Consider the following 13,372-nt stretch of genomic DNA (forward strand, 5'->3'; position numbering starts at 1 on the left):
CCACCACCACCAGAACTTAGATCGTGTCAGTTCCCTGCTTAAAGACCTCCACTGTCATCCCATTGCTCTCAGTAAAATTCCCAGTTCTTACCTGTACCTGTAATATCTGACATAGTTGGGCCCCACCTGCTCTCATCTCTTGTCTCCTACATTGGCCTTCCCACATTGGCCTCCTTTCTCTTCCTTTAATAAGTCAAGCTCATTTTGTGTCTCAGGGCCTTTGCACTGGCTGTTCCCTCTATTTGAAGTCTGCCTTTCTCTAATACTATTCCTCTGTGTCTATCAAAGCATCCTGTTTTGTTTCCTTTATAGTATTTACCAGCATCTGGAATTATTGCCTGTTTATTACCTTTTCCCCTACACTAGAATGTACGCTCTGCAAGAATAGTCCTGTGCCTGTCTTATTCAGTGCCAGGTGTCCGTGTCTAGAATGGAGCCTCCCTGATCTGAGTGGAGTGGTGAAAAGAATGAATCTTCTTTAGTTTCCTTTTCTGTAACCTGGGGGGTGAATTTGATAGGAATGTTGGGAGTGATGAGAGGACCTAAGAACTGTGGTAGGCACATGACAGGAATTGTGCCCTCACACTTACCGATTGCTGGGTGGAAGCTGAATGCGAAACTGATAGTCCCTTTCACATAGCGTGTATGCAGAGTAAGGCTTGGGGTTTGTGACCACCTTGTGAACGCTTCACAAGTGTGACAGGTAGTCCTGATTAAGACAAGGATCATTATCCCTTTGGGCCATTGGATGGTGATGGGGTTGAGGCTGGGAGAGGCCTCAGTTTGCCAAAAGTCACGTACCTGGTACCCAGAAGCTAGGTGCCCTCGGCAAAATCTAAGCAGCCATGGAACCCTCCTTCCTTCCAGATCGCTCTAGAGAAGTGTCCCCCTCTCAGGCCACCTTTATCCCATGCTCAGACTTAAATTGCTCCCTTCATCATCTTTTCTGCCCTATTGCTTCTTCTAGAGCAAACCTGGAACCCCTTTCTCCAGCTACTTTCTGTTGGGGCGAAGGGCTGCCAGCCAGTACAGGGGAATCAGGTTTCTTACTTGTAACACCTGTGCCCTTGAACTTCTTCATTGAACATGAGGGAAGGAGAACATGATCACAGATGATCACTGTGGCCAGTGGGGACAGTGAGACTGTTGGTGATGTTTTCTGGTGACCAGGTATATGCCCTCATGAATATTCAGATTAAAGCTGAGAGCCTCCTTCCCCTCTCCCCCCCAAAAGGTGAATCCACCTTAAGTTTAAAATTAGCTTTAAAATAAAATTTTAAGCTTTAAAATTTAAGATCCCACGCTCTCAAAACCATGTGGACAAGCCCTACTTGTTTTGACCTGGTAGCTTATCTTCCGGGGCTCCTGGGAGCCTGCATGCTAGAGGTTCCCTCCTTCATCCTGTTCACCTCCTCCTAGGATTGGGGTCATGTGGCACCTTGGGGGTCTCCTTGCCCTGCTCCAGATCTGCAGAGCAATCAGCTGCTTCCTGAAGCTTGCTTCCTTCCACACTTAGAGAACTTGAGCTGTGTGAGAACACATTTCTTGAACCAGTAGACTGATCAAGGACATTTTTACTGATTTGTGATTGAATGTATACAAAGATCTTCCTAAACACCACCAACAAAAGTGACATTTAGCGATGATAATGTTAGCGGCTACTATTTATTGAGCACTTCCTGATGCCCGCAGTGTGCCAAGCATGTCCTCCATGTATTATCTCACTTCTCATATCTGCCCTAGTGCTGGGATTGACCCTGTTTTACAGATGGGAAACTACAGGACTCAGAGGGTATGAGTAACTCTGTTGAGAGCGAATAGATCATTGTATCAGAGCTTGACCGTAGATTCATTTGCAAAATGTCCATTTTAACAAAGGTTGGAAATACAAGGCAGGGGAGTCAAGGCTCTTCCATCTGTGGCATTGTAGGCTCTGGCTTTAGTCTGTAAGTTGACTCTGTAAGTTGGGTTTTCTTTAAGCCACCCTGAGAAGCCAGCAGCCATGGGCTCTGGCCTTGCTTTGGGCATTGGAAGGGCTGATTGCCAGGCCAGAGCCTTCCTTATTTGGCTCTGGCACCTCACTTGTGTATGGTGCTTCTCACCTTGAAGTGATTTGGCCTTTGCTGTTGCCTCTCCCTGGGGTGGACATGGTGGTGTTCTGACCTGCCAGGGCAGAGTAGGGACCCCTCCGGGCCGTCTTCTCTTGCCTGAACTCTGACAGCTGGACACGACAGAATCTCACCCCAGCTTGGTCTGCCACCCCTGGATTAAAGCCACATCGTTTTGTAATGGCTTCTAAAGCTTTCACATCCTTTTATTTTGCACTTCCAACATCAATGTTTTTCCTTCTCGCTCTTCTCCCTAAATTCCTCAAATTTCTCCACTGCACGGTTGAACATTTGACTCTTCATAAAAAGTGTTGACCCAAGCCCATGCTCCACAATTTGACTAGGTCACCCCATAATTGGCTTTTCTATTCTCTTGCCCTCCTTTTGGGTTTCTGCACACTCAAGGGACAGTTCTTCCCAAATTATGAGATAAAACCAGATCTATCAATAAGAAAATGTTCTAGACACTGGTGACAGAACGTGTCTGCCCAGCTCAGTTCCAGAAATGTGTCATTCAAGCCTCTCAGACCCCAAATGGCTGGTTTCGACAAGCCCTTTCCTACTGACAAGGCTGCCTTATGGTTGTGGTCTTCAAGGGAGACCCTAAGCAGCTGGCCCACAGGGCCCCTTTCTGGAGGGAAGGGTGAGGCTTTTAGTATAAGGAGGGGTTTCCTACAGTCCCACTTGTAAGGGTGATCTGGGCTACCCCTGGGGTTGTATGCAGAAGACAGACGATGGAGTGAGAAATGAGGTTGGGGGGCTGGATGAGACGTCATTCATGGTGGCATCCCGCTTTAAGACACCCAGACTCCAGTATCCCGACTTGTGTTCTATAGGAAGCTTGGGGACAAAGGTGAATCAGAACTGGGTGTTTTCTCATGAGCCCCTCTGGTCTTAGACAACAGAAGTGCTCAGTGTGCCCACAGTGCTCACCTGAGACTTGGTCTCTGTGCACCTTATCTGTGGAAGATGCAAGTTATCTTGCAGGCTTCCTTTCATCTGCACCTCAGGATAGTGTGATCCCTGCCCCACCTGCCTCCCAGGTGTCCCAGGAGAAAAATACATGGGTATGGGCCTTTGGGGCCTTGATTTTGAGGTGGAGAAGGGGGTTGGCAGGCACCCTGGTTGGCTGGGGAAGCGTATGCTAAGTAAGGAGAGGACATTTAAGGCCTTGAGCTGGCCCTGTGCCCTTGCCCTTGACTTCTTCTTTGTCTGTCTAAACCACACTGCCCCTTGGGTAAAGGGAGTACGGCCAACGATTGTCTGGAGTATCTGAGCACCTGGCAGAAAGAGGTGACACTGGGTCTGCTGTTTTCTCTCTTTTTGTTTTTTTAAAAGTTATTAAACACACACACAGACTGGGGTGGGTTGTTTTTGATTTTTTGTTTTCGTTTTTGTTTTGCTTGTTTGCTTAGGAAACTGCAAAAATAAATACAAGCAAAGAAAGTTAGTCTCACCATTTGGAAGTCATTTCTGTTGATATTTTGGTTTAGGTTCTTCTGTTCCTTTGTGTGCATGTTATCATGATACAGTTTTATTTTGTTTTTTTTTTTTTTTTTTTTTTTTTTTTTAGTAAAAATGGAAAATACCTTGCCTCAAAACACTCTGTTCATTTCATGCATTTCTGTATCATTCTTCACCGAAATCCTGGCTATTGGACACCAGCAAAAAAAAAAAAAAAAAATTAGAAACAGGCAATTGTGCTTATTTAGAATAGGTAATATGAGAACATGGTAAAAAAAAAATCCAACTATATGAAAGGGTAGGTAGTAAATAGGCTTTCTTCCACCCTGTCTCATTCTGTGAGTTTTTCTCTCAAAGGTGCCACCAATTCCAGCTTCTTGTGAATCCTTCCAAAGTTGTTCCATGCGTAAACAAACACAAATATGGTGTGTGTTTGTGTGTTCGAACACAAGTAGTGTACTTTATACTGTGCTGTACCATTTGATTTTTTAATGTGTATATTTTAATAATTTAAATATTTTCTGTGAAACCAATGAACAGAAGCTCTGTGACCAGAAGGGATTTTTTTTTTTGGCTTTTCTGTTCATGGTAATTATGAAGGTATATAGTAGATACTCAATACATTTTTATTGAATGAATGGACGGACTATTTCTTTTTGGTCATTTTCTATCTAAATGTATATCATGGTTCTATAACTTAATTTTTTCCTTCACTGTATATACCAAATAGTTTTCTACATCATTAACTACTTTTCTACAGTATCATGCATCACATTTTCTTGTGTGGATACACCAGGATTTGATTGGCTCATCTTCTTGTTGGATATTTAGGTGGAATGCTTATTCATTTTCTAAAACTGAGTTATAATCTAGAGTACAATGTGCAGATCTTTTTTTAAAATTTTTAATGTTTATTTATTTTTGAGAGAGAGCGTGCAAGCTGGGAAGGGGCAGAGAGAGGAGACACAGAATCGGGAGCAGGCTCCAGGCTCTGAGCTGTCAGCACAGAGCCCCATGCGAGGCTCGAACTCACAGACCGTAAGACCATGACCTGACCCGAAGCTGGACACTCAACTGACTGAGCCACCCAGATAGCTATACCTATGTTACAATGTACAGATCTTAAGTGTGCATACAGCTTACAGTGTATAGTGAGTTTTGATAAATGTGTGCATTCATGTAACTACCACCATGTTCAAGATACAGAACATTGCCAGAGCACCTAGCTGGCTCAGTTGGTGGAGCACGTGGCTCTTGATCTCTGGGTCATCAGTTTGAGCCCCCCCCCCCCCATTGGATAGAGAGAGAATGCTTAAATAAACAAACGTAAAAAAAAAATTTTTTTTTTTTTACGTTTATTTACTTATTTTGAGAGGGAGAGAGAGCGAGCGAGCACATGCACAAGCAGGGGAGGGCCAGAGAAAGAGGAGAGAGAGAGAATCCTAAGCAGGCTCCATACCAGCAACACAGAGCCTGATGTGGGGCTTGAACCCACGAACCATGAGATCATGACCTGAGCCGAAATCAAGAGTCACTTAACCGACCAAGCCACCCAATTGCCCCAATAAACTTAAAAACAGAATCTTAAGAAGAAAAGATGTACAACATTGCCATTGACCTAGAAAGCTCCTCTGTGCCCCTTCTCAGTCACTCACTCCATCCTGCTCCCGGCCCTAGGCAAGCCATCTACTGTTTGTCTCTCTGGATTGTATTTGTCTTTCCTAGAGTTTGATATACATAGAGTTACACATACGTACTCTTTTCTGTCTGCCTTTTTTCTCCGTAGCGTAATATGTTTGAGATGCATCCATGTTATAGCTATTAGGAGTTTATTCCTTTTTCTTGCTAAGTAATATGCCATTTGTTTATTTATACAACACAGCTCTTTCATCCATTTCTCCCTTGTCCTTTGAGGCATTTCTCATGTACCATTTGATTTTTAAAAAATTTTTTCATATTTATTTATTTTTGAGAGACAGAAAGCGCGAGTGGGGGAGGGGCAGAGAGATAGAGGGAGATACAGCATCTGAAGCAGACTCCAGGCTCTGAGCTGTCAGCACAGAGCTGAACACGGGGCTTGAACTCACAAACTATGACATCATGACCTGAGCAGAAGTCAGATGCTCAACTGACTGAGCTTCCCAGGAGCCCCTCTCATGTACCATTTGATTTTCAATAGCGCTGTGGGGGGTGCCTGGGTGGCTCAGTTGGTTAAGTGTCCGACTTTGGCTCAGGTCATGATCTCATGGTTTGTGAGTTTGAGCCCCACGTCGGGCTCTGTGCTGACAGCTCAGAGCCTGGAGCCTGCTTTGGATTCTGTGTCTTCCTCTCTCTCTGCCACTCCCCTGCTCATGCTCTGTGTGTCTGTCTCTCTCTCTCAAAAATAAATAAATGTTTAAAAAAATTTTTTTAATAAACAAATAAATAAAAGTATGGTCATGGGAATAAATTCCTAAAGTGAAATTGTTGGTCACAGGGTATAATTTTGAGAACTTTGCATATCACCGGTTAATTCCTGAAAGGTTGCACCTGTTTGCACTTCCACCAGTGGTGTGGGAGAGTGCCTGCTTCCCAGCAGCTTTGCTAAACCTAGGTATTACTGTTTTGGAAAAAAATCAATGCCATTTGGTTAGGTCAAAATGGTGTCTCCTGGCTGTGTTGAAAGGAATGGGAACCCAGAGTGGGAAAAGCACTGGAGGGGAATAAGGAGGGAACTCTGATACCTTCCCAGACCTGAGGGGCCCCATCTGCAGCAGGGAACCAGCCTGGGACCCATCTTGGGCTGGGTAAGGGCTGTTGAAGTGCCTTCCGCCCTGGCCAGAAAACTCCTAGTGCTCCCTCTTAGCCCCCTCAGTGTGTGCTGCCTCCTACCTCCAAGTGGCACTTACTTGGGAACTGACTCCTTCTGAGGCCAAATTTGAATTGTCCAGAGGCATTGGCTCCCTTAGAGGTCACTGGAGCAGGTAGTGCCAGAGCTTGGACATCCTTTATGATAGAGAGATCCACACTGGTATCACGAGCTACTTATTCCAGAAATGATCATCCAGTGACTTGGGTGGGTGGGTTGAGGGAACAAGAATGGGAAGGGATGGTCATTAGAAGAGAAGCATCAGGAACTAGATTCAATTGCTGTATGGAAAAGTTGGAAAGAACCTAAATGCCCATCAGAAGGGAATTGGTTTCACTGTGGTTGGTCTAACACACTAAAATTTGTGGAGTCATTAGATGTGACATTGTGGAAGACAGCTTTGTGCTTGATGACAGTTGATTTTTCTGATCATTGCAAAAATCCCAGACAGCTCAGAGCATGTCTAATTCTTTGGAGTGTACCTCTGTTTTTTTCTTAACTTTTATGATAGAAATTTTTAAAGATACACAAAAGTAGGGAGAATAGTAAAATGAATCCCCATGTACTTTCCACTTAGCTTAGTACCTGTTTCATCTGTTCCCCAGACAACATGTGATTTTACATATAAATATCTGCTAACAGGCTTTTTTTTTTAAAGTAACAACTTTGGGGATGCCTTGGTGGCTCAGTTGGTTAAGTGTCCAACTTTGGCTGAGGTCATGATCTCACGGGTTGTGTGTTCAAGCCCCGCATCAGTCTCAGTGCTGACAGCTCAGAGCCTGGAACCTGCTTTGGATTCTGTGTCTCCTTCTCTCTTTGCCCCTACCTGACTCAAGCGCGCTCTCTCTCTCTCTCTCTCTCTCTCTCTCTCTCTCAAAAATAAACATTGAAAATTAAATGTAACAACTATGCCACTATCACACCTAACAAAATTAACGATTCATTAATATCTACTATTGCCCAGTCCATATTAAGCTTCCCCACTTGTCTCAAAAATGGCTTTTATAGTTGGTTTATTCAAATCATCATCCTGATAAGGTCCATGTATTACATTTCTTAAAAATTACTCTTTAAGGGGTGCCTGGGTGGCTCAGTTGGTTGAGCATCCAGCTCCTGGTTTTGGTTCAGGTCATGATCTCGTGGTTCATGGGTTTGAGTCCTATATCAGGCTCTGTACTGACAGTGCAGAGTCTTCTTGGGATTCTCTCTCTCTCTCTCTCTGCCCCTCCCTTGCTTGCTCTGTCTCTCACAATAAATAAATAAACTTAAAATTTTTTTTAAATTACTCTTTAAGGTTTTAATTCTCTGATAGACTCCCTTCCCTGCACCCCTCTCCCTTAAAAACATTTTTTCCCCATGACCTTGATTTTTGGAGAAACCAGGTCATTTGTTCTGATAAATGTCCCCTACCTTGATTTGGCCTGTTCCTTCCTAAAGGTATCATTTAACTTGAGTTCTCTGTTAACAATTTGGTTTATATACTTCCCTACTCTTGTGGGATTTTAGTGTGCTGTAACCTACTTTTTGTCTAGCTAGCTGTCAGCTCAAACATTGCTTCCTCAGAGAAGCCTTTCTTTACTCCCCTCCAGACAAGGTCGGGCCTGGGACCCTTGTTACATTCTCAGACCACCGTGCATTATTGCTTCAGCACTCAGCATGATTTGTAATTCGACACTTATTAGTGGGATTATCTGATTTAGAACCAGCCTCCCCCCTAGACAGCAGGCCCGAGAGGGCAGGCCAGGGCCGTGTCTCTTCAGCTCTGAGCAGAGTGACTGCTGCACATCACAGACACCTTATCTGGAGTCTGTGTCCTACAGCCCACACACTGCCTTCCTGGATTTCGCTGTTGAAACAGACTTTTGGGGCAGGTAGCATGGCTCCCAGTAACTCCACCCTGCTGGTAGAGAAATGGCCTCTGAGAGCTTAAATGCTCAGCCAGGACTTCCCTATTAAGTGGGAGAGCTGGGGCTTTGAGACCGTGCGATCTGCTGTGCAGAGTATGACTTAGGACGGGCAAAAGAATTGCAGCCAGCCTTGAAGTCAGTGATGGGGTAACACAAACTTCCCCTTGAGGGACGTGAGAAGGCGGGGGTTAGTGGGACAAGGCTGTTGGTTCTGAGTTGATAGATCTCGTTAGTCTCTCCTTTTGTGTTCATTTTCTGTTTTGAAATACTATCAAACATACAGGAGAGTTGCCAACACAGTTCACAATTGTGAACATTTCACACATTTGCCTTATCATTCTCTTCTTCCATCTTGATACTTTTTTTTTTTTTTTTTCTGGAAGCAAGTTGCAGGCGTTATCCCTTAATACTTCAGGGCTTATTTTGTATGGTTACTTTTGAGATTGGCCATGAAGTGGTTTGTGGGAGAAGTGTTGTCAGACCACTAGGGATATCTTCCCAGTTGTCAGGAACCTCCCTGGAAGCCTGCTTTGGGAGGAAGGGATTTCAGCATTCTGGTGAGAAAGGAGGAAGCCCAGTGCCACAGGCAACCTTTCTAGACCATGAGTGGGGATGGCAGAATACTGGCTTATTTCCTTGGACCATCTCCATGGCCTTAGTGGCAGACAGCCCCTTCAGTCAGCATTTACTGAGCCCCACGTATAACCTGTAGACCTATGGGAGGCTCTGCCAGGAGAGGCTGTGGACTCAACCACACCCTGGGGGCCTCAACATCAGTAACGATAGTCCACGTTAATGTACATTAATGGACGCTTGCTTGATACACATTTCCTTCCATTATCAAAGTCCTCAGGCAGCCCCCCCAGAAGGTACTGTAATTATCCTCATTTTACGGGTGAGACTCAGGAGAATTTAGAGAGTTAAATGACTTACCTAAAGCCATGCAGCTACGAAGATGGCAGAGCCAGGATTTGAAGGCAGGCAACCTGGCTCCAAAGCTCACACTGTGAACCACTGTACAGATGGTGACATCCCGTTGCCTAGAGACACGTGAAAAGCTTCAAAGAGGAGGTGCTGTTTGGGCTGTGTTCAAAGGATAAGCAGAAGCTTGCTAGGCAGAGAGAGGCGTGGAGGAAGTTCATCTCTCAGGGCACAGGGCAGTGAGTGATGGTCACACAGTGACTTGCAAAGGGCGGTCTAGTGAGTGGGGGAGGGGCAGGAGAGGGGCCGGGAGCATTGGCTCTGGGGATGTGGGTCTCCCAGATGTGTACACGTATCCTGCGAGCACGCACAGTGGTATGAGGAGGGAGTGCTGGATCACTGGGAAATGGCCTTGGCCTTGGAGACCTGTGTCTCCAGTGTTGGTGGTGGTCCAGAGAAATCGCATCTGAACCAGGGCAGGAAGTGGAGAGATTTGAGAGTTTGAGGAAATAGAATCAAAGGACCAGTTAACAAAGGGGAGAAGGGTTTCAAGTTTCTTACGTTTTTCCATTGCTGAGCATGATGGGCCTTTGTCACAGTGAACATCATTCTTAGAAAACTCCTAGCATATGCTAGTTTCTGTGTCCTCTTTAAAGACTCCCACTGCCCACCAAGTTGATGTTTATTGGGTGCCTACAATAAGCCAGATAGTGTTAAATCCTTGATTCATATTATCTAATTGATTATTAATGTTGCTTAAGAAAGAAAAGACAAGGAGGGACCCCTGGGTGGCTCTTGATTTTGGCTCAGGTCATGATCTCACGGTTCAAGTTTGAGTTCCACGTTGGGTTCGGTGCTGAGCATGGGGCCTGCTTAAGATTCTGTTTCTCTCTCCCTCTGTCCCTGTCCCCTGCTTTGCTCTCTCTCTCTCTGTCTCTCAAAAAAAAAAAAAAAAAAAAAAAAAGACGAGTTAATTGTCCTGACCACTGACCACGGCACTAGTAGTTCTTGAACATCAGTGCATGTTCATTCTTGCATTCAACACCTATTTTTAGCAGCTGACCACATGCTAAGCACTGCCAGTTGCTGGGAATATAAGTGGTGAACAAAACAAAATTCTCTACCTTTATGGAGCATATAATGAAGCATCAGGCTCAGATGACGTGCACGTAAAGCACAGATGGATGCCCAGCTGTGTCTCCAGGAAGTCAGATACAGTAAGTCAGGAAATGGGGAATGCAGTAGACAGCTAGGGCTGCCTCAGACTGGGTGGCTTAAAACAGTAGAACTTTACTCTCTCACACTTTTGGAGTGCTCCTTGGCTTATTGCTGCATTCATGCATTCTCTGTCTCCATCTTGACCTCGTCTTCCTCCTGTATCTGCTTTTGCCTAGTCTTTCCCCTGTGTGTCTAGATGTCTCTCTTTTCTGTTCTTATAAGGATACCAGTCATTGGTTTAGGGCCCACCCTAATCCATTACAACTTTATTGTAAGTTGGTCTCATCTGTTAAGGCCCTGTTTCCAAAAGTCACATTCTGAGGTTCTGGGTAGGTAGGGGTTTGGGGGAGACATTATTCAACTCAGGACAGGGGGAAGCCTCCATTTTGCAGGGAATTCTCAGAAGATTCCAATGTCTGGGATCAAATGACCATAGTTGTAGAAACCCTGGACTGTATATCAGCAGGGGAATGGAGGTAGTGGTTGTGGTAGTGGTTACCTTACTGACCTGTTTCAGGCTGCATGGTAGGGTCAAGGTTCCCAGGAAAATCCCTCAGAAGGAATCTGGAAATTGGGAACGGGAAGAGTCGAGTGAAGAGCTGCTGGAGCCACAGCTTAGGAATGGTGACCCAGGAGGGAAGGGGGAGAGATCCAGGGGTTGGACCTGTTACAGAGAACCACCATGGAAGGGGGTGCATCATGACCCCTGTCCCTACATAAGCATGTGGGAGAATGAGGGGCACCCCCCATTGAGAAGATAAGGTGTGAGGGATGTGGTCAAATCAGGAAGTTGCCGAAATGAAGAATATGGGGGACAGTTTATAAAAAGACCATGAGTGTTGTCTTTGGGGGTGTTGGGAGGTCTCTGGGGCAGGACCATAGAGAGGCAGACACACATGCCTTTGGCCGCAGTTGGATGCCAGCAGCTACAGCCAGACCTGTCACAGAGTATGCTCTGGACACCATTGGCTGTGGCTCCTGGGAACAAAGAGGCGTGTCCGGAGCTGGCCCTTTTCTGAGTTCAGGGGGCCAGTGAGAGATGTGGTGGCTGGAGATGACCTTTCTCTCTGCTGGAAGACAGGCTGGAGGTCAGCAGGAGGGGATGTCACTGGCATTGTTGGCTTTATGTGCTGCAAACCACCCTCTTGAGGGTGTCGAAATAGTGTTCTCGCAGCGATGTTGGTTCTTTACCGAAAATACCTTCTTGGGCTTTATGAAGCAATTGGGGCAGAGAGGGGAAGGAGGGTGATCCTTGAACTGTGCAGGGCCTCTGGGGTCAGAGGTGTGTACTTCTGAGGCCTCTGAAGAGCCAACTTACCCACCTCCCCTTTCTTTTTCCCTTTCAATTTGCAAGTCTCCGCTTCCTGTTGGTCACCTTGGTTACACATGATGTTTCTTCATGTCTTGCTACTCTTTGTTCTCAGGCAGACACCATCCCTCGAGCTGTTTCCCAACCAGCTGGCCCAGTGCCTGGAGGCCCAGCCTCCCTAGGGAGGCAGCAGTTGGCAGCACTGAGGATGAGCATGGCGGGAAGCACAAAGGAGACCAGTGTGGTTTTCCTTCAACGGCTGGTGTAGGAGAGCAACTTGCCCCTGCTCTGCACCTTGGGCCACTTACAAAGTGGTTGTCACACTCAAAGCAGCACCACACCCCAGGCCCAGCCAGTCCCTCTGATGTCTAGGTCCAGGATTTGCCACTAACCCACAGGGCGGCTTTGGCCATTGCACTTCTGTGCCTCATTTTTCTGGGCATCAGCCAGTCCTGGTGGTGCCACTGACTGTGCCCAGCTCAACAGGCTGAGTGCTGCGATGGAGAGCCCAGGTTGAGTTACAGCTGTCAGTAGGGCCATAGTACAGTGTGAGGGAGAAGTGGGGGCATGTGTGTGCAGAGAAGCTAGACTGGAGGCGCGTCTACCAACACGTGCACATGCTCACACTTGTCTCTTGGTGGTGGCATTGCTGGTGAATTTAATTTTCTTTGTATTCATATATGTGTTTTCTAAAATTCCTACAGTAATAAAATATTTTATAACCTGTTAAATATAACATTATTTTGGAAGGAAAACACAAACCTAAACTATCCCATAGAGTCTGCAAAGCAGTGTTATGAGCATGGAATCAGAAAGCCCAGATTCAGATCCATCACTTACAAACTGGGGGACCTTCAGCAAGTTATGTAGCTTCTCTGAGCTGTCCTTGTCCTGAATACTGGGATGCCGATAATCCCCACCATGTGGGCTTGTTGGAGGTGAGAGGACAGAATGCATGGAACATGGTATCTGGCAAAGGAAATACACAGAGTTTTAAAACCATATATATATATATATATATATATATATATATATGCATGTATATAAAATGGAAGGTTGTATAAAGCTGTTCATCATAATGAGTGATTCCAGATACTCATGAAGACCAGACCAGAGAGGAGGTATAAGAACCTGGGGATGCTGAATTCTGTCTTTGCCTTGGTGTGGCAGTGACAGTAGACAGGTGCCTCAGTCTACATAGCAGTAGGTGGTTTCCAGGGAGGAACCAAGTCTGTGTTTACAGAGGACTGGGAATTGCCAAAATTGTAAATACATATGTAATATATTAAAATGTGTGTGTGTGTGTATATATATATATATATATATATATACACACATATATATAAATGTATGTGTATTGCACACATATATACATATATGTAATATGTATATATATGAGACAGGGAAGTTGAGGGGATTTAATTTGGAACCCGTCCGTAGACCCCACAAGGCAGGACACCCGGCTCTTGGCTGCCAGGGTGAGCTGGCATCTCTGTCGTCTTGTGCCTCTCCTAGGCTCTGAACACCATGGCTGTGTGGAAATTCTTACCAGGGCAATTCAACAGGTGAAAACTGTGGCTTTTCATCTCAGAGAGCT

At 45.5% G+C, this 13,372-nt stretch overlaps 1 protein-coding gene and 1 long non-coding RNA gene across 4 annotated transcripts in view; one reads left to right on the plus strand and one right to left on the minus strand.

Moving 5' to 3' along the window:
• CCNJL (cyclin J like) overlaps positions 1-13,372 on the plus strand; it is a 60,824-nt gene that overhangs the window by 3,911 nt on the left and 43,541 nt on the right. The window contains exon 1 of one of the 3 annotated variants that reach the window (XM_030328169.1): positions 9,608-10,465. The exons of the other annotated variants lie outside the window; for them this stretch is intronic. Coding sequence (XP_030184029.1) covers positions 10,433-10,465 — 33 coding nt within the window. The 5' untranslated portion in view covers positions 9,608-10,432. Of the gene's footprint in view, positions 1-9,607; positions 10,466-13,372 lie in introns of those variants that run through there. 3 annotated transcript variants of the gene reach the window in all.
• On the minus strand, positions 560-9,511 carry LOC115522392. Its single transcript, XR_003971368.1, has 3 exons — positions 9,261-9,511; positions 6,461-6,622; positions 560-3,759 (listed from the first exon to the last, which is right to left on the minus strand). It is a non-coding gene; the product is annotated as an uncharacterized LOC115522392 (long non-coding RNA).

Source organism: Lynx canadensis, chromosome A1 (assembly GCF_007474595.2).
Source record: "Lynx canadensis isolate LIC74 chromosome A1, mLynCan4.pri.v2, whole genome shotgun sequence".
NCBI classification, from domain to species: domain Eukaryota; kingdom Metazoa; phylum Chordata; class Mammalia; order Carnivora; family Felidae; genus Lynx; species Lynx canadensis.